Source organism: Oryx dammah, unplaced genomic scaffold (assembly GCF_014754425.2).
Source record: "Oryx dammah isolate SB20612 unplaced genomic scaffold, SCBI_Odam_1.1 HiC_scaffold_17, whole genome shotgun sequence".
Lineage (NCBI taxonomy): Eukaryota > Metazoa > Chordata > Mammalia > Artiodactyla > Bovidae > Oryx > Oryx dammah.
In genome coordinates, this window is record NW_024070201.1 from 27,438,428 (window position 1) to 27,459,860 (window position 21,433).

The 21,433-nt window shown below is 53.0% G+C and overlaps 1 protein-coding gene across 1 annotated transcript in view; it reads right to left on the minus strand.

Annotated features, from left to right (window-relative positions):
• The window catches only part of DSCAML1 (DS cell adhesion molecule like 1), a 127,532-nt gene extending 108,130 nt beyond the window's left edge, over nucleotides 1-19,402 (minus strand). Inside the window, exons 1-2 of the mRNA XM_040257791.1 lie at nucleotides 19,271-19,402; nucleotides 17,671-17,799 (exon numbers count right to left, since the gene is read on the minus strand). Coding sequence (XP_040113725.1) covers nucleotides 17,671-17,799; nucleotides 19,271-19,402 — 261 coding nt within the window. The remainder of the gene's footprint in view (nucleotides 1-17,670; nucleotides 17,800-19,270) is intronic.
• Nucleotides 19,403-21,433: the final 2,031 nt, after the last annotated feature.

Here is a 21,433-nt window from a genome sequence, read left to right on the forward strand (position 1 = left end):
ATAGAATTGCATTTAAATGGATTTGCTGAGAGAGGAAGATGAAAAAAAAAAGAGGCGAGCGGTGGGGGAGACGGAGAGGGAGAGAGGTTTGTTGAACAAACTATGAAAACAAGATGCCATAATAACAGGGTGCTGAAATAAGCCTCTTTCTTCTCAGCCCTCCTCCTGCCGCACATGGTGGAGCCCAGCCGGGGAGCAGCGGCCTCCAACCCCCCCCACTGGAGCCCCCACCCCCACTTTTATGGTGCCCACTGCGGGGGTTACATAGCTCCTTGTGCCCTGTGGCAGATGCTCATGGTGTAATAGAAATAACTGTTATTACAATTTGGGAAGGCTGCCTTGCTTCGACAGAACCCCAGTAGCCAGGCCATCGCCTGCAGGAGTGGGGAGGGATGGTCACCATCTCCCCGCCTCCACCAACCTCCATACTCGGCTTCAAGACCCTCACCCCGCTGTCCGTCCCTCTGAATGACCACCCACACCCAGAATCCCCATGGGCCGCTGAGTAGCTGGCATTTTTCTTTTACCCTCGTTGGCTCTGAAGTGTCAGACACAAGAGATCCATTCTGACCCCAGGGCCTTGCTCCCTGCTCCCCACCCCCTCCCCAGAGCATGGACTCTCCCCACAGCACACACACTGGGTGTACCATAAATGGCCTACTATGGATCAAGGGTCTGCCTACTAGGTGTCCATACCTACTGGTGGTCTCATCTAATTTATTCCCCTTCATTATAGCCAGATCTTCTTAAAATGGACATCTGATCACACTGAAAACCATCCTGTGGCTTCCCATTTTTCTTAGGACAAAGACCCAAATGCTTAACAGGGCAGCTGAAGCCCGCCCTTCTTCCCCTGGCCCTCCTTCGTTCCACCTCTGGCCCTGGCCCCAGCTCCAGCCACCACGGCCTTCCTCCGTTCTCCACAGTGCCCATCTTCTGCCTCCTCCCCGTGCCTTGCTGCTGCTCAGAACACTTCTCTCACCTCCTTCCCAAAGTTCCCGCTGCCCTCATCCCCCAGGGCTCAGCTCACACTCCCTTCCGCAAGAAGACACTCCCACCCGTCTTCCATCTCCTGTCCTCTTCCCTGAACACTGATCGCTCAAGACCTGGTACTGTCCCTAGACTGAAAGCCCACTGAGGGCAGGGCAGGGTGGGTCCTGGCTGCTGCTGTGATTCCATCCCAGCTCTGGGGTAAAGGCTCAAAACAATGGGAAGGAAACCAGAAAACACGCTGGGGGCTTTCTCCTTTCATATCTCCTTACTGTGGCAGAGGATTTTTCTTCTTTAAAAGATGAAGACACTGAGAATCAGAGGGTTCAAAGCAACTAGCCCCAATCACAAAGCAGAGCTATCTGAACCCAAAGCTGTGCTTTTGCTCTGATGCATCCTGGTACCACGGGTATTCCCACTGATCCCTTTCTGCATGGAGGGCCATCCATTCCCCTGCACTCAGCGAGGTCCTTCTCAAACCCTCCTTCTTCTAGAAGGCCCCTTGGAGAGTCCAGCTAGTGCAGACCCTCTCCCCTTCTGCAGACTCAGATTCTGGGGCTGCACCCTGGGACCTGGAAGGGCCTCTAGTTTTCCATTTGGATGTTCCCACCTGTTCCGCGGGATCACTCTTCTATCCCCAGTAGATTGCAGGTGCCTTAAAGAGCGCATACATGACTCTTCTGAACCCCCAGGACCTTTGGGCTAGGGCTGCAAACACACAGCAGACAGAGCATCGGATCTGCAGGTGGGAGAGCCGCTTGGCCACTTAGTATCTGCAGGGCCCAGAGAGGGACCCTCTGAGCCTCAGCCCCTCGTCCAGAAGGTGGTGCTGATGACACCGGGGCCTGTGAGGCCTCTGGTCTGCGGCAGAGATAGTGCCCCACAGAAGCTCATGCCTCCTCTTGTCCTGTCCCTTCCTTGGGGCTTTGTTTGGTGACGATGGGGATGAGAAAGCTGGTCTGACAGGGTCCCAGAAGGGGGTGTGGCTAAAAGGGAAACAGTACCATGGCCTCTCGAAGTCATCTTATGTGGCTCCAGGGGCCCTGCCACAGCAGTGGAGACATCCTTCTGTCCTCCCTGTGTTTACCTCCAGACTCACCACCTTCCCGCCCCCAGGCCTGTTCAGAGGCCTTCAGTGTCCACATGCTGCAGAGACGATGGCTCCCATGATGAGCGGCTGAGAGCAGCTGGCAGGCTGTCCATCTCTGCCTCCCAGGCCCCAGCACCGCCCAGGCCTGGCCCAGGGCGTGTTCACGAATGAGACCACGGCCTCTGTGAAGGCAGCGACTGCTCAGTTTTGTGTACAGCAACCTGTATGTGATGATGCTCAAAAAAATATCTGTTGAGCGAATGAATGATGAATGGAGTGAGCACATGAGTCTCAGCCTTCTTTTCCCCATGGTAAGTACTTAGGCTCTGAAGTCAGCCAAGCTTTGGCTCCATCCACGTGATCTTCACAACATACCTAGTCCCTCTGATTCCACTTATTCTTCTCTAAAATTCTGCCAATGATAGTTCCAATCACACAGAGTTGGAGTTGTTGCAAGAATTAAAGCACCTGACTGGTGCCTGCATGGTGAAAGTTCAAATAAGCAATAGCTCTCATTGCTATGACTACCCAGCTTCCAGAGAAGAGAGATCCGTCTAATGTCTACTTCAACGCATTTGAGAGCTTGGAGTGACCACTCATGTTGGTGGTTCTAGATTGTTCCCTAGGCAGTTTTGCTATTTTGAACATCTGTTTTTGTTATTTACAGGCTAATCAACGTGACTCTATGACACACCAGCGATGCCAGCTTATCAGGAAAGGTAGACACGCTCACAGTCCCATCCACATTTGTATCTCATCAGTTCTCAAAACAAGTCTGTCTCAAAGAAGTGATGTTAACACAGAAGCACTTGCCCCAACTCCAGCAGCGTATTCACTTTCCCCCAAAGCCATGCAATCTCAGCACCTTTGGGCTCTAAATTACATCCTATGTACCTAGGAACCTCCTCTCCCCTGTCTAGCTCTCTCTCATCTTTTCCTCCCCTAACTTGTAAGATCCGCACCCCTTACCCAGCTTTCATCAGACACTTGCTTTTTGTTGTTGATTTGAATTATGCATCAGTGGCGTCTTCCTTGGTGGCAGCGCACAGAGGGGAGGAAAAGGGGAGGGTGATAGGAAAGTACTTCTCATTTAAGGACTTCCATTATGTGCCAAGCCAGAGGGTTAGATAACTCACATGCACGGCTCTAGTTTAACCCCAAGAGCAGCAGTAGCATTCCCATTTTACAGATGAGGAAAGTGGGCTCACAGAGATGCAGAAGCTTGCCCAAGTCACTCAGCTGGAAAACAACATAATTGGGAGTTGGACCCAGCTTGTCTGACTGCACAGCTCCTTGAGGACAGACACCTCAGATCACCCTATGGGATTTCATGGGTCTGGCCTGGTAGGTCTGTTACTAACATGAGCTGTTGACCATAGCCATCTTTCAGGGACATACAAACATTAAACGAGAAATGAGAAATAAACAAGGTAAACGCTTCCTGGAAGCTACGCTCCTGGTGTGTGTATGTTCCGAGTGTGACACTGGGTCCGGCTACACGCAAGGCCTCTCAGCACAGCTCTGGCCCCGCCATCTCCCCTGGGCAGGCACTGCTACACTCACCTTGCCCAGAGTGGCGCCAACTCCCTGGCTTCCCCACACAACTGGAATTCTGAGCTCATTCCCCACGTAGATGCAATTTCCCACCTCTCGCTCTCTGGCACTTTCTGTGTAATCCATCACAAAATTGTTTCCAAATTAACCTAGAGTTAGCTCTAGTCACCCCTCTTCGAACTCCAGTGATTTCCTCTCTACCTCCTGGGTAGGTTACATCCTCCTGGCACCGCCCCCCTGTGCCTCTGCCTCTCCCTGAAAATTGCTTACTGATGCAGAGGCCGGCTTTCTGCCTAGCATGACCCTCGGCTTTACCCTCAACCATGGTTTAGGGGCACAGGACAGGCAATTCCTTTCTTCCCCCGCTGTCTTTTCTTGGGATTCACCTTATATGCTGCACTTTCTTTTAATTAACGTTGAAGGGGAAATCAAGATTCCTCTGCACAAGTCCCTAAAAGTGTGTAAAGAGAAAGAAATTTGGGAAGACAAAGGTCAGAAGGAATTGGTGTTAGGAAAGAATCTGGGGATATGAGTCAAAGCCGAAACAATAATTTCTTGGTAAATCCCAAGTATGCCCCACCCTTAATAGCATTCCTGTCTTGAAAGAGCAGAGAAGGAAAAGAGCATGAATTGAGTTGCTACTATGTATCAGGTACTATACTCCATGCGTTGCAGATGAGCATCATCATTCCCAGTGTACAGATGAGAAAACTGAGGCTCAGAGAGGCTGGGGAAATTGTCTGTGCCACAGACCCAGGAAGTGAACCCAGGTTCAAAGCTTGACACTGTCATCCACTGTACCAAACACTTCTGTATTCTCCTTTTCTAGAATCTTCTGAGGGATGCATGTAGGGGGAACGGTAGAAAGGAGGCCATGGGGGTGGGGCATTCATCTAGCACTCTTCTGCCAGGTAAGCTCCAGCATGGGCTTTTGGCTCAGTGGTAAAGAACTCGCCTGCCAATGCAGGAGACTGGGGTCAGGAAGATCCCCTGGAGAAGGGAATGGAATCCTATATTCCTGCCTGGGAAACCCCATGGACAGAGGAGCCTGGCAGGCTGCAGACCACAAGGCTGCAAAAGAGTAGGACACGACTTGGCAACTAAAACAAACAAAACAAAGCTTCGGTGTAACATGTGCCCCCTTGGTCTTTAAGCTAAAGACCAACAGAACTGGCAGCTGAGGTGGGAAGGAGTTGGGGTGGGAGGGGGTGGGTCACAGCAGCAGAAAATCTGAAAGCCGCTGGCTCTGGAGGGAGTGAGCCACTGAGGGCCTCGGTGTAATTTCACAAGGCCTCGGCGGCCCAGTGGCTGTCGGGGGTGTCCTGGCATATCAGCAGTCACACGATCAAAGAACAAGTAGAAATGAATATTCCTGAGGTGGTCCGGGGCCTCTGATACCAGCAGAAAATTACAGGACACGAGACAGGAGCATTACAGAATGAATGGGAGGGGATGAGAGATTTCCGTGGCTAATCCTGTTAACAAGACAATTTCTTATCAAACTCATTATGCTTTTCGAAAGGAGGGAGCAAGAAGGGGAAGGGGAGGTAGGGAGAGTGTGATGGGGGCTGAGCCCTGGAGAAGGAAGGAGAGCTGTGGTTATAGAGATGCAGGTTCCAGGGAAGAAGGCCTGTGAGAGGCAGGCATTCGGGGAAAGAGAACTCTGCTCCGTCCCTGCCAGGGGCAACCCCCTCCCTGACAGCTAAGTCCCTGCTGGGAATACCCTCTGTGCCCTGCCAATTGTCTGAACCCATAAGTGCCCAATAGTTCGGCCACCTGATACGAACAGCTGACTCACTGGAAAAGACCCTGATGCTGGGAAAGATTGAGGGCAGGAGGAGAAGGGGACGACAGAGGACGAGATGGTTGGATGGCATCACTAATTGAATGGACATGGGTTTGAGCAAACTGCAGGAGAGAGTGTAGGACAGGGAACCGCGGCGTGCTAGAGCCCATGGGGTTGCAAAGAGCTGGACATGATTGAGTGACCGAACAACAACAGGTGCCTGGAGAAAAGCAGGCTCTCAATCCTCTTTCTCTGACCAAATCCCCAACTTGCTGCATCTCCCGTGGGTCAAAGAGGACCATCCCTGTATATGCAGCTGTGGATCGAGCAAAGAACACCCTGGGTTTGCCAAGCATGTTTCTGTCCAGCTTCTCACTTCTCTCCCTGATTCTGCCTCCATGAGAGAGGCAGAGAGGGAACTACAGGGCTCAGAGCTCAGTGGGTCCTTGCTGGCACTTAATAGCTTACGCTTTTGGGCAAATCACTTAACCTCTTTGAGCAATCATTTTCTCATCTTGAGTATGAAGTGAAGTGAAGTCGCTCAGTCATGTCCGACTCTTTGTGACCCCATGGACAGTAGCCTACCAGGCTCCGCCGTCCATGGGATTTTCCAGGCAAGAATACTGGAGTGGGCTGCCATTTCCTTCTCCAGGGGATCTTCCCAACCCAAGGACTGAACCCGGGTCTCCTCATTGCAGACAGACGCTTTACCGTCTGAGCCACCAGGGAAGCCCAAACCCTGCCCTACCTACTTCACAGGGTCCTTGTCAGGATTAAAAGGACAATGTGGACAAGAGGACCTTGCAATCTGTGAACGATTTACATGAATAGAGGTGACTGTCAGGGTCATTCTGAAGTCAAGATAACAAGGTTAAGTGTCTTACTGGCGGTAAGGACGTGCAAGTAGGAAGCCAGGGCTTGAAACTTTAGTTTCAAATCCAGTCATTTCTGCTGCCAGGAGATCACTCCATGGCCTTGTCTTTGACTAGACCATTACAAGGGACTTCATTTGGCACAAACTTAGTATCTGTGTATTAAGGGCCCATGACGCACTCAGAATTCTCCCGGGCTGGCCTGGGGAAACAAAGAGTGAGGTCAAGGACAGAGTCCTGATCCTTAAGAAGCTTGGCATCCAGGTGAGAAGGAGACGCCACATCCACGGAGCAATGAAAACAGTTCAACTCAGGGTGTCTCCCTCATTCCCACAAAGACCCAAGGGCACAGCAAGAAGGGCCAGACAAAAAGTCATGGAGAAGGGAGGGCTTCCTGGAGGACTCAGGACTCTCAGTAGGTGCTAAAGGATGTGTGGGGTGTAGATAGATAAAGAGAAGTCAGGGGAACATTCAACATTTATGGAGCACTTATATACCTGGTACTGTGATAAATTAGGGACAGATGCAAAGATGCTGACAAAGGTCCTTATAGTCAAAGCTATGGTTTTTCCAGTAGTCACGTATGGATGTGAGAGTTGGACAATAAAGAAAGCTGAGTACTGAAGAATTGATGCTTTTGAACTGTGGTGTTGGAGAAGACTCTTGAGAGTCCCTTGGAATGCAAGGGCAGAGGAAAATGGTGAGTTGTTGTTTAATGGGTACAGGACTTCAGTTTTGCAAACTGAACTTAAACATTACTATTTAGAAGATGGATGCACAACAGTGTGAATGTACTTCATGCCACTGCTGCTGCTGCTGCTGCTAAGTCGCTTCAGTCGTGTCCGACTCTGTGCGACCCCATAGATGGCAGCCCACCAGGCTCCCCCGTCCCTGGGATTCTCCAGGCGAGAACACTGGAGTGGGTTGCCATTTCCTTGTCCTATGCACTTACAAATGATGAAGATGGCAGATTTTATGTCATGTGTATTCTAGCATAATGAAAAATAATAACAAAAGGGCGGATTCTACTGGCACAAACCTTTTAGCCTTTGCCCTTCCTCGTTTTCCTGTTAAAAAGATGGATATATGGCTCAGAAGCACAGAGGCTGTCTGGTAGTCATGAGGGTGGCAAAGCAGGAAGGGAAAAGAAGTCTGGTTTCTTAGCAACTGGGCCAGCCCTGAGCTGCCTACTCACTGGGCTCTGGTATATGAGAAAAACAACTCTCCAACTCGGCTGAGCCATTGCTGATGACTTCTTGTTACATGCAGCCAAATGCCATCCTAACGGAGGCAGTTTCTGAAGCTCATTGCCTCTGGCTGCTTCCACCCCTCCAGCCTCTAGTTTTCCTGCTCCAGCTTCTCTGACATGATGGGGCCCTGTATCTTCTGGAAATGTCTGGCCCTGTGCCTTTGTGCCCCCCAGGCCCTCTGCAAGCCCTTCCTTCTGAGTGGCCTCCTTTATTGGCCCAAAGGCATCCTCCATGGCCTTTTGCATTTAGGGTGGGCACTGCCCTGGATGGGTGAGTTACCTTTTGTCCAGACTGCCCTAGCACTCCATGCCCATCTCTCTCATGGGATTTATCACTTTTCTCAAGAGGGGCTATTTTCGTGTTCTCTCCTCTTTAGACAGTGAGCTCCTTGAAGGGCGAGATCTATTCAGGTCTGGACCCCTAGTCTTTCGAGGCAGGTGATGGGTAAGATGAGTGGACCAGCACCTTCGTGATTTCCAGGGGCTCATAACTGGATGAGGAGGATTCAGACCCATAGAAACGGTTCCCTGAGAGGGGTGGCCTGAGGCTCTGGGGAACCCAGAGGGCCAAGTGACCACTCTCTCAGAGACAAGGTCACCCTTGAGCTGAGGTCTGAAGGACACCTCTCGGAGTTGGGGTGTCTGCCTCCTGGTGTGGGGGTTCCTGCTTCCCAGTGTGGGGGTGAAGGCATAAGGCATGACAGGGCTGGGGGCCTCTGGGAATCAGGGCAGAGCAGGGGGCAATGACATGATGGGACCAGAGTGTCAAGAGCTCGCCTTGTAGCCTCTGTGTGGAGGGGCTGCTGAGGAGAGAGTGTCATCGTGGCTGGGGGCTCAGGAGCCAGGCACACAGTCAGCGCTGCACACCCGTCAGCTGAACCACCACGATCCACTCTGATTCATGAAACGCTCTCTGGCAAAAGTGTGGAGGACGGCAGCAGGGAATCCGGAGAGGGCAGCAGCAGGAAGCCTTTGCAGGAGTCCTGGTGCCTGACAGAAGACGGGTCAGGGACGGGGAGGAAAGGGAGGAGGGAGGGGTCTGCTGGAGAGGGAGGGGAGACTGCAGTCTGGGGCCAAGACCTGACTCTGTCCCTTACTGATGTCACTTAGGCCAGGTTCCAAGGCCTCCATGCTAGTTTCCACATGAGCCAAAGAGGGTTCATCGTGGGACCCATCTCAGGCACGTCATGTCAGTTACGTGAGACTAAAGGTTACGAGTGATAAGCACAAGGCTGGGCACACAGGTGCTCTGTGACCCTGAAGGAAGCTGGGGGAGCGGCCTTAGCTCCTGTGGGAGGGTTATGGACAAAAGGCCTGTGCATGGAGCTAAGGGGTAAACGGGGGGCTACAGGAGGTCCAGGGGGTTGACAGGGGAGGGCTGGAAGGCAGAGCCTTTGAAGACCAGGGCAAGGAGTCTGGGCTCATCTGAAGGTTTCTGGGTGGTGGTGTGTAGGATGGGAAGAGTGCTTTCGAAGGATGAATTGGGCTGTGTCTACAGAGGAGAGAAGGGGAGGGAGAAGGAGAGGGAGAGAGAAAGAGGGAAGGAGAGAGAGAGAGAGGCTAGGGACTGGGAGGTGAGTGAGAGAGAACCAGACTTTTTCCTTTCCAAGCTCACAGTCATCAAAGTCCTGCCCAGTCTCTCCCATCCTCCAGCTTGGCCCTACTAGTGGGTCCAAGAGGAAGTAGGTAGAGGGGACATGGAGAAAAGCTAGATACAACAAGATCCTATCAACATGCCCTACATGAGATCCTGCTTGACTCCAGAGCCCAGGTAGCAGAGACTCTGCCTGGTGCTGCAGCCACACCACCCGTGTGCCCGTGTGAAGGCCGGGAGCTGAAGAGATGGATGTGGTCATGTCCTCTGCCTCCAAGTGAAGGTCAAGTGCTCTGAGAAATAAACTTGTCCAGCAGGATTTACATGCACTGGAGGAAGTGTTGGCATCATTTTGCAGCCATCCACCTAGAACTTAACAGTCCATTTACCTGCATCTTCTTAGCTGTGATGCTGATCCACTTTTGTTGGGTTAAATTGGTTTTGTGGGGAAGAGAGTGCTGATAAAGAGGTGAGATGTTGGCATCTCCCCAGTAAGTGGGGAGCATTGTCTTTCCTGCACATGGAGGCAGGGAAGGGCCAGTCTAGATAGGACCAGCTGGGCTAGAAGCTGGACTAGATCTTGGATGAGGGATCCTTTAAAACAGGCATGAGGATTTCTTTGGAGGCCTTCATGGTAATACTAAAAGAAGTGAAAATGTTCCCTAGAAACTCTAGTGAGGGTCAAGTGTCACGGATGGGAGGTCAAGTGCCATGGATGGGAGGTCAAGTGCATGGGGACCTGGGGAAGCAAGTGCAGAGACTGAGTTTGGCAGAGGAGGCTCTGATAGGAGACAGAAGGGACCTCCTGGAGGAGGCTGCAAGTGCTCCTGCCATTGCCAGCTGCTTCCCTGGGACAGACATGGACTTGGGATCCCTGGCTTCCAGGGAAAAGGCTTAGCCTTGCTCCCACCTGCCTTCTGCACCTTTGCAGAGCATGGAACTGGCTCAGGTTTCCTGTCCTGGGGGAAACCAGGCCCCTCTGGGCCCGTAGTCCCAGCCCCACTCCCTGCTCCCCCCACCACCCCTCCCCTCAATTCCAGGCCCCGGTGTCAACAGTGGGGTTGGGTGCAGCGGAAGTCAGGAGGGAGTGGAGCTTCAGCTTCCCAGAGCCCCAGTCCATCTTCCTCCCTTTCGTCTGAGCAGAAAACAAGGGATAGGCCCCAGGCTCCAACAAAGCATTTTTCTACGTGCAATCTGCATCTTCTGTCTCCATCTTGGGTGACCTGGTTTTAGGCAACTGGAGGAAAGAGCAGTGGCTCTAGCTAGAGAAGGTGATTAGTCCAGTCTGGGGTGTAAAGTGGTGGTGGTGGTAATGGGAGGGGAGAGGGCATGGCTCTGAGGTGAGGAGAAGGCCAGAGGGGACAATCCCCAGGAAGACAGCATTAAGGACCAAGGGAGGAAAGGCCTAGAATGGTGGTTTCCATGGTGGGGGGGTGACTCTGCCCCTCAGGGGACAGGAACAGTGTTAGGAGACATTTCAGTTGTCACACCTGGGTAGGGCAGTTGTCACTGGCATCTGATAGGTAGAGGCCAGGGGTGCTACTAAACATCCCACAAGCACAGGGCAGCCCCTCAACAAAGGGTGATCAGGTCCAACATGTCAACAGTGATGAGGCTGAGAAGTCCTGGTTGGGTGGAATCAGAGGAGAGAGGGGGGAAAAAAGCAGGGAGGAGGGGGACGGGGAATCAGCTCTAACCAGTGGCTCAGACTCAGGGCAGCACCGGGTGCTGTGGGGTCAACAGAAGCAGCCGTGGGCATTCAGCTGCGAACAAGCTGAGAAGCTGCCATCAGGACCCACCACACCAGGTCCCAGGTGCCCTGGAGAAATGCAAGGTAAGGAGGAGGCCGGGCTGAAGAGGGGCAGAGAGAGGACCGGCCTACAGACCTGAGCAAGGTCAAAGGCCACGTGAAGGGTGCTGTTCAGGTGCAGAGATGTGCGGGTTGGCCGGGGTGAGTCAGGGCCAGGTTAGCAGGAGCTGGGGTGTAGGGTTGGGGTAGGGGAAGGGTCTGCCCCAAGCTCAAGGAAGCTGCAGCCCGGGTCAGAGCTCCTGAGGCCAGTTCCCCAAGTGAACAGGTCTGGCTGTTGGGAGGGAGGGTGCAAGCAGAATGAGCAAAGGAGGGGCTGAAGTCGGCCTCTTCTTGGAAAGGAGGAGGGACCACTCTGACCAGGGACGTATTGAAGAAGTCAGGGGCTGGAGAAGACTGCATTCTGTTAGCGATGAGGATGACACTGATGGTGGAAATTCTAATAGTTCTAACACAGCTGCTGGCCTTCGAGCATCTGCTTTGTGCCAGGCACAGTGGTTAGACGTCTTAATAAAGTATCTCGTTTAATCAGCATGATAACTCAGTGTAGTACACAAAGAAGCCCAGAGGGGTGAAGTGATGGTCCAAGGTGGTGAGAAGCAACCTTGTCCTCATCGCAGTCCTTGTCTCTACTGTCACATCCTCTCAGTACCTTATATTGGTCCTCTCTCATCTGATACGCACATGGCCCCGTGAAGCGGACAGGGCAAGGACCACTAATCCGCTTTACATTGAAGAAAACTGAGGACACCCAGTTGACTAGTGGGAAAGCCAGAATTAGAACTCAGCCTGCTGACTCCTAGCTGAGGCTGCGTTCCAGAACTCTCTAGAACTTGGAGAGGGCAAGCATTCCTGCCCCGCTTCTGCCTCTGCCTCTTCACGACGGGGGTGTTGCATCTCGCTCCCGTGCAGCTTGCCGGAGCCACCCCACCAGCTCCCTGGACCAGGCCTGGGAGAGGCCCATGGGCTCGGAGCACACTGGCGTAAGATCCTGCCCAGCCATGCTGGCCTCCGGGGCATGGGCTTTCATCTTGGGCATGCCAGCACTGCTTCTTCCCCACTGCCCATCCCCTCGAGGCTTTCCTTATTATTGCAAAATTAATCTTCATTTACTAAATAATTCATGAGGCAGTGACAGGAAATGCTTAACAAAGCGTAAACTCCCCAGTCCTGGCTGGCCTGGACCATGAGCTGCCCCGAAGCCTGGGCTCTGTGGCTGCCCAGGGACAGAGATTAGAGGGTGGGTACCAGGGCTCCTGGGCACAGCCACAGGTGAGCAGGACAGCTCAGGTTGCAGAAGCAGATGCTCCAGGCGATTGGGGCACAGGGATCACTAGGGAACATGTAGCAAACTGGGCATGTGTGCTGTGTGGGATGGCACCCCTCTACCCCGAGAACAAGGCCCTCCTCTCACTCGAGCAATGCAAGGTAGGCAGATGCCCTTTTCCTTGTGTGTCTTCAGATCACCCCTTAACAGAAAGTTAGACTGCACCCAGGGTAGTGAGCTCTGAGCTCTGCATCAGGAGGCTGTGTCCTCACCACTTCAGCCAAGAGATCCTGGACCCTTACTTCCCATCTCCCAGCTCTGGCTTCTTTGTGCAGAATGAGGACTTGGCCAGATGACTTTTTAGACCTCGCCCAATTGGGGCACTTTGATGCCACCACCCCTGTTAAACCCCACTGTGGCTTTGTGCTGCCATCGGGATGAAAGCTGAACTCCTTTGTAACTTCCATGAGCCCTTTCCTGATGAGGGTACTGCCCACATGTCCAGCTGTCCCCTGCCGCTCACCTTAGTCCATCTGCTCAGAACCACATAGCCTTCCCCAGTTCTCTCCTTCTCCTTGGGGTCTCTGCCCAGGAAGCCCCCTTCTCCCACCTGCCAGTGAAGGTTGGGGCCTCTGATTCCCACCCCATCTGCTCCCCCCACTAACATCCTGTCTTCAGTCATAGCTTAGCTTTCACTTCCACTGAACACTCTGCAGGAACCATCTGGGACGGGCTGGACGCCCCTTGTACACGCGGCAGAGCCCCTGGGCTCCTTGCACACCACTGTGTGCATTTGCCTTTGACACGTTTCTCTGTTCAAGCATGTGCTCCCTGAGGATGGGATAAGCACTAGCTTATCCCCAGTGCCTTGCACAGCGTGGCTTGGTGGATGTGGAATGAATAGATGACTGCATGCAATGATTCCATGGGCATAGAAGCCCAGGAGGCACATGTTTCAGGGCAAGGATGGGGGGTGAGGGAAGGAAGGGGGTGGGGAAGCAGCCAGAATAGCCTCACAGCCTCTGCTGGAGAGAGTGCAGGAGAGAATGGGCTATCATAAATGGCTGATGATGCAAGCCCTTCCGCCTTCAGCCTTGGTTCAGAGGGGCAGGCGTTCTGGGCCTGTGGGTTTGACAGAGTATGGACGTGGCCCTCTAAGGTGCTGTCCCTCCAGGAGGGGCTGAAGAGCTCAAGCTCCCATTAGTAACATATCATGAGTCCCCAGGCAGCCCGTTGAGCCCCATGAATGCTACCCACCTAGGGCACACCTCTCCCTGAACACATCACAGCCCTTCTCCCCTTGTGCTTGGACTCCATGCAACCCTCTGTGGGAACACCGCCTCCTCTGTGTGCTTCTCAGATCTCCTTAGAACTATTTCTTGCTCTGAGACCTCATACCTCATGGCATGCATTTGATGCTATTGTGAGTTGCACTGAAATGTTGACATGTGGGTGTCCTTGGTGGAAGGTAAGTTCTCTGAGGCCCAAGGTCAAGGAAGAATCAATTAGTGGAAACCAATAGAGTTGGGCTGAATGTTAGTTCTCTGCCAGTAACTGACACAGAGTAGGCACTTTGTGAATGAATGAATGAATGAATGAATGAGTAAAGATGCTTCACTTTTCAGGACTCAAGTTCCTTCTTTCCCATATTATAGGAATGTTGTAAGGCTGACAGACACTGCATAGAAAGGTCCAGTGTAGAAAATAAAGGGCTGCTATTATTGCTACTCATCGGGACTTCCCTGATGGTCCAGTGGTTAAGAATCTGCCTGCCAATGCAGGGGACACAGGTTCGATCCCTGGTCCTGGAAGATCCCACATGCCATGGGGCAGCTATATCCATACGCCACAACTACTGAGCCTGCACTCTAGAAGCTATGCTCACAACAAAAGTCACTGCAGTGAGAAGCTGCACACAGCAACGAAGACCCAGTGCAGCCCAAAATAAATAGATAAAATTATTGCTATTCATCAGCGTGCCCCACCCACACCTCCCATCCCAGACAACTGCTTACTGACATGAGATGAATGTCAAAAATCATTCCTGAGCACCAAACCCAATTCCTGGTTGGTGTGTCATCCGCCCCAACACCAGTCCTAGGGGGCAATTGGCTGCTTTATTATAGTGTGCTTATTTCTTGCACATAGAAGGAAAGTTAAAAGAGATTCAGGAAAACGAGGATAAAGGAAAGAGAGGAAAAAGCACACCCAAAGAACAAACCAGCATCGTACAAGGTAGACAGCGCTGCAGGATCCCCGGTGCAGGCAGCCCGGCTTACCCCTCACCCCCAAGCCTCCAGCTCTAGAAGCTTGTTAAATACTGAACCCCGACTGTGGTGGAAACCAGGCAGGGCTGGGAAGGAAGGTTCGGGGGCCAGCTGCATTTTAAAAACAAGGGATAAAAGCTCCTCTCCTTGTGAACTTTCTACCTCCAAACTTTCACAGATGTGAACAAAGCTACGCGCCAGAGGGAAATTGAGTCTCATCGGCTGCCCTGAGGTCCTTAACGCCCTCCTATGTCATCTGGGCCTCCTCTGTCACGGCGTGTGTGCCTCTCACACTTGCTGTTTGTGCTTAGTTTTGAGGCATTTCACCACCATTACGTTAACTCCTTCTTGTTTGGAAAATGTGAAAGCGGCAAGTGTTAGTAAGTGCTGGGCAGAAAAGGAAACCTATCAGCATGGGTACTGATGTGGGGAGAATTTGGAAAATGAGAAGCCGAGAGAAGATGACAAATGTTGCCCTGCTTCCCCACGGGATGAACTGTGTGACAGAGAGGACCATACCGAGGGCAGAGAGTAAACCACACAAGATGTGAAAAAGGCAGCCGGAAGTTGCAGGTAGGGCCAGGTCAGGGATGGGGGAGACGCCCCACCCAACCCCCACCCCACGTACAGGAGCTCAAAGCTGCAGAAGAGTCAGTTCATCTGTGAGATGGGCAGACGTCTCTTGGGGAACTGTCTCCCCCACCCCAGGGTCTGATGACTTGACCCAGTTTTCAGTGTTTATGCTAGTCACAGATAATATTTTTGAATGCTCACTATGGCTCAGGCACTTCATGTGGATTGAGTTACTCTATCCTTCCAGGTAATTTTTATCATCATCATCATCTATTTTATATGATATTTGTTTTAGGGAATGGAGACCTACAGAGTAACTTGTGCAAAGTTAGAGAGCTGGTCAAGTGAAGGAGTCAGAAGGTAGGTTACCCTCCACCCCTGCAAGCAAATTGCAGAGATAGAACATGAACCCAGGCCTCTTAATTCCCATCCTGCCTCCCATCACACTAAACTACCACCTTTAGTTTATTCTGTACTAATTTTTGCTAAGGATATGTCAGAAAGGCTTCATGGAGGTGGTGACATTTGAACTAGGTCTTGGTGACTCAGATAACTGTTATTGACCAAGAGAAAACTACATTCCCCAGCCTTCCCTGCAGCCAAGTAGGCCTGTATGACTGAACAATGGGATGCAGGCTGAAATGATGCACCCACTCCAGGCCTGGCTCCCAAGAGCTGCCACATGTTCCTCCACACTCACCTCTTCTTCTCCACTTATTGGCTGCATACCTGGATTTCAGTGGAAGGCTCTGAGACCTCAGGAGAAGAACCTGGCCCCCAGTGACTCATAGGGATGTGATGTGAGAAATAAACTTGTAAGGTACTAAGTCATTGAGATCTTGGAGCTGTTTATTACAGCAGATTGCTCAGCTTCTATTAGAGCCCTGAAGGATATGTTTGCAAAGAGAAAGAAAGTGGAGAGGACTTTCCGAGAAGTGAGACCACCCTGGACAAACTTGGGAATGTGAGGGAGCATGTCAAACCAGCAACCTTTAGAGAGGGAAGGAGACAAATGAGCTAGAATGGTGGGGGTCAGCCAAGAGGAAGACCTTGCATGCTGTTTTGGAGATGACGGGGAACTCAGGGGGTTTAACGCTAAAGACTGACATGTTTAATCTGAGTTTTAGAAAGATCATTCTAGTGCTTGTTTCCTCAAGACCTTTCCAAGGTATCCTGGTCTTGAGAACTGTTCACAGAAAATTCGGTCCTGCCTGCCCCTGGGGATTCACAACACATGCTAACACATCAATCAATTTCTAGCCTTTACTGGTTTACCTGCTTCATAACGCTTGCCACTATTTAAAGCTCTCATTTGCTTATCTTCTATCTCCTTCCACTAGAATATAAGCCCCATGAGAGCACAAAACTTGTCTGTCTTATTCTCCATCCACTCCCAGCAGCTAGTCGCATACCCGGCACTTGGCAGGTGCTCATTGTATTTTTGGTGACTGAGCGATTAAAGGCTCTGAGAAGTCCTGCGTAAAGAATGGGTTCACTGTGTGTATGAGACCAATTACAATTTTCCTGACTATCACGCTTTGGAAATGCTGTTCTAGTGGCCAGTGGCAGATGGTGGAGTTCTTTGCTGACTATGCCTACCGACCCCAGGGACCACTGAGGGCCATGACCCTTCATTGTCGGGGGAGGGGAGGTTCAGCTAAAATACAGGGACGCCCCCGGCCAAGGCAGCTGGAAGCTGGTGCTGAGGCTGGGGCCTTGCTCCCTGAAGAGCTCAAAGTGGGATTAGGTCTGCTCCCTGCCAGCCTGGCTCCACACCAGCTGCAAGGCCAGCTTTCCACACGTGGCAGCTGAGGGGAGAGGCTAAGCTCTGAGGATTAATGCCAGCCTTAGGCAGGACCCAGCTCCTGAGTCAAATGATCTTCAGCTGGGCACCAGGAGCTCAGGCAAATGAGATAATGAAATCCAAGCTTCATCAGGGGAAGAGGCAGGGTCCAGCGACCCGAGCCCTGGTGGGGAAGGTATGGGGAGACCAGAGCTCTGGAGGGAGGACCGTGGCTGTACCCAGCTCAGTTTGCTCAAGCACCTGTGGTTGTCAGGGTCTGAGAGGTATCTCTGTGGTGGGAGCAGGGACCGCAGAGCAGGAAGGGGTTTTGTAGAGGACCCTCATCACCGCAGTCGTTGCTACCATTTATTGAGCAGCTACTATGCACCAGACATTGATAAGAGTACTCTCAACATCATAGAGGTAGGGATTGATGTCCTTATTCGACAGATGTTGACATTGAAGCACACGGGGCGGGGTGGGGTGGGGGTGGTGGGGAGCAGGGAAGGGAGAGAGGGAGAAAGAGAGAGAGAGATTTGCCCAGGATCCTGGAGTGAGTGATGGCCAGGCTGGGAGGAGGAACCCAGTCCTGGGCTCGCCGCCCAGTGCTCTTGCCTCCACTCTCTGTGGCTTCCTGGAGCCCTAGAGCCTGCCCTTCTGTGCTCCTGTGATCCAGGCCTTCCCGGGCGAAGCCTCAGCCCTGGGGCCTGGCAAGTCCTCTGTTCTCCTGCTCAAAACAGCTCAGTGAGAGGACGGCGGAGGAAGACCGGGCCTCACGCCACGCTCCCTCAGCTCCAGCTGTGCGCGCTGGCCTTGCTCTTCAAATCAGAGTCCTCACATGGTGGAAGCTCATTGCAGCTTCCAGGAGGCCTCCCTCAGCTGCGGCCTCGTTGGCTTCCCAGCCTAGTCCTGGGAGGAGAGGTGAGCGAGGCTGAGGAGGGGGCCGCAAGTGGCCCAGGACAGCTAGCTGGTGGCGGAGAAGCCAGGAGGAAAAGTCAGATTCCTGACTGGCGTTTCCCAGTCGTCATTATTAGCGTGGATTTCAAGCTATGAGGCATGGTCCTTGGGGACCTCCCCTCCCCACCCCTGGGTCCCCTGCCAGGGCCTTCCTGCCCTACCCCCGTTTTGTCCTGGGGTGTGTACTCAGGTCATGCTGGCCCTATTTCCAATCTAACACCAATGCTGGGCCTTTAGAAGGTGGTCAGTAAGTACCTGCAGGTGAATTATTATGAAGACCACTGTCTGCGGGAATGGGCCTTGCAAAGAGCTGGTCCTCAAAATTCAGTCGAGTGAAGGTGAGCAAGCCATTCTTGCCCACTGAAAGGGAAATAAAGTCAGGTTACCTGCTGTACTTCTTTCATTAGATAAGAGCTCATTGCTCAAGTTCCCCCCGTCTCATTCAAGTGCAGGTAGAACCAGACCCTGCAGGAGAGCCTCAGAATCCCTGTTCTCACAAACTCCGGGGTCAACTAGGTTTTGCCCTGGGCAGAGGGAGAGGAAAAGACACCTCTCTGTGTTGGTCTCTTCCAGCCTTCGTGGTCACAGCGGTGACTTCGGTAATGTCAGCTAACAGTTTGGAAGCCCAGCACCTTCACTGATACTGTCTTAGCTGTTCTTCAGAACAGCATGTGAAAGAACTGTTTCAGCAGCCCCTTCCCCAAATGGGGAGATGAAGTCAGGGGACACGTTCAGGGTCACTCTGCTGCTACTGCTAAGGGGCTCCAGCCAGCACCCAAAGCTCACACACATATCCTGGAGCAGACGGAAGGGATGTGAACATCCAAACCCGATCTACTACTATCAGAGGGTCATGTCCAGAGCTGACTGTCCATCTGCTCTCTGCAAGCCTGTGTCCGGCCTCCAGGGGTCCTCATTGATGGGTACTGATGCTGACCAATCAGATTCCAGTCCGGAGGACTCTCTCAAGACCACTCCTGAGCTCCTGGCTTCGGTAAGGAGGCAGTCTACTCTCCATTCCTGAGAGCCTTCCCCTGAGCCCTTCATCCCTCGCCCCAGAGAATGTCACGCCTGTGCTCCATCAGCCCCAGCTGATCCCCCCTCAGTAGAAATCCTGGAGTCCCAACACCCAGGGGCTCTGCAGAGATTGCAGCTCCCAGTAAAGCCAGCAACCTCTTTGCCCTGCAGCTTCGGCTGCCCATTATGCCAGCTCCATGTGAGTGGTTCAGACGCCCTTAGAGTGCTAGGTTCTCCCTTAGGCCAAGTTCTCCCCTATACCTTCTCAAGGGAGAGCCAAGGGCAACATCCCAAGGAGACTTCTGGAGGGGGGAAGGCAGCCACCCCTTTCCCAATGAAGGAGAGCATTGACTTCCTCCCTCTGACCCAGCCTATCACACACTTCTCGGAACCCCAACATAGCGGGAGAAAGCCCTGCGCCTGCCAGCTACAACCACCTTCCTCTGATGTATGGTCCCTCACACTTGGCGGAACATTCGAGAGGCGAATGCTGTTGGAGACCAGGAGCCAAAGAGGAGGCAGGACCCATTAGTGCCAATAACAGCACAAAAGCCCTCCCACTTGTCAAGTATGAAATCCTTGTAGGAGCTGTTCATCGTTTGGGTCCCATCACCATCCTGTTTGTGGGAAAGCCAGGTGCTTTATGTTCACCTATTTGCAAAGAATCTGAGGGCCAAAGGGAGGACAGACCCCTGCTGGGCTCCCTCAGCCCTGAACTTGAACTGATCACTCGGGCTGGGCATCTCATCCAGGCTGTGGTGGGCAGCCTGGTGCCCACTAATGCTTACTCAGTAGCATCCTCCCTGCTTCCTGGGCATTAGATAGAACTCGCTTCCCAGCCCTCTCTGAGCTGTTCTGGGACCAAGACTTCTCCAAAGCAGTGGATATCCAAGTTCTAGGTCCCCTTCTGTGGTGGGATGCAGCCAACGTGAGACCCGAGGGGTGGGGGAACCATAAGATGGGAGAGGGCCTGGGTGCCTAGAGTCACCTACAGACCAGGCCATCACCTTGGACATAAACCTCTACTGTGTTTGAGCCAATATAACTTTGAAGATCCATAGCCTGGCCCACCCTGTTGTGTGTGCTCGTGTGCACACACACACACATAGACACACACATATACACACGAAGTATTTAATCGTGTGTGTTTTGTGCATTCAGGGCAAGGGGGAGAAAATGATGTAAAGCTGCCTATTTAACAGTCCCTGCCCTCAAGGAGGATACAGTATAGTTGGGAGATGAGGCTGACACGGGTGACAGGTGTTTAGCCAGGCTCCACTAAGCGTGATTGAAACGAGTAAGTCTACTGACTTAGGGAAGGCATCTCTGATTCTGCTGAATATCAGGTGCTCAGGCTTTAACGACAGGGAGGATTTGGTTAACAGAGTGGAGGGGCTGGGCCTTCCCGGAAGGAAGGACAGTGGAATAAAGGCTTGTCTGCAGACACGTGCATTCCAGGGCTTCTCTGGATCAGCTGAAGCCCCCAGGCTGTTGCGCTAGGTCCTCCTTCTGGCCTTCATGCAGGACATGCCTCGGGGGTGAGGCTGCTGTGGCTGGAAGCTGGGGAGCCAGGGTGTCTTGGGCTTCGACCTCACACACCTCTTGGGGTCCTGAGTCCTTCCCGTCCCTCCAGGACAGCCATTCCCCTGGGTGCCCAGGGCCGCCGTGGCATGAGCTCAGTGAGGAGTCGGCTCACTCCAAGAACTCCTCCAGACCCAGGCTTTCTGGGGGAAATCCCTCCATCCCTGGAGTGGAGGGCTGGCTCCAAAGCTGCTCTAAGGTAGACTTGTGTTGGTCCCCTTCTCCCTCCTGGGTCCCTCCAGCTCTAAAATCCCAGGATTTTCTGGAGCTAGGAAGGAGGGCCAAAACTCTTGTTCCAGGAATTGGGTGGATGGGAGGGAGGTTTAGAGCACCCACCTGACCTCTGACCTTGACTCCCAGGCCCCCCTGGGTGGGCCTCTTTTTGGCCCTTGGGTCTCAGTTATCCCCTGTGGGATAACTCCCTCAGCTCCACAGCAGGACCACTGGGCACTGTGTCATTAGTGGGGGAAGGAAGAGCACGTTATGATTCCCTGGCTGGTCCCCAGAGGCCTGTGCCCGGGGGTGTTTGTGCTGCTCTCAGAAGATCCTGGAGACCCTCCAGTGTGCAGAGAAGACAAGGTGGGTGGGCCAGGATGGGGCTGCCTGCTGTTATTACCTGGAAGCTGAGCTGCTTGTCTGCAGACACGTGCATTCCCCCTGCAGACACGTGCTTGCCCCCTGCCCTCTGTCTCAGACAAGCCTCTGCCAGATAGCTGTGGGGTGGCCTGTCCCCCAACCCGCAGGCTCTCTAGCATCAGCCCTCAGATGGGAACCCCAGGAACCCGCATCCTCTCTGCTGTGCCTCTGCTCTCATCTCTCCTCTGGGGACCGTTCCAGGCATGCGGCCCCTGAACCTGGCTCCCTCCCACCCCCCAAGGACAGAGGTCAAGGCCCCAGACCAGGTGAGCACTAGGGCGTCAGGTCCTCTGGGCTCTCACCTGCCTTGGGGCCCACGGCAAACCTGGGAACTCCTTGGGCACCAGCTCCAACTGCACCACGTGAAGCAAAAATGGAGTCCACTGCACAGGCCTGGAAGCGGAGGCCTG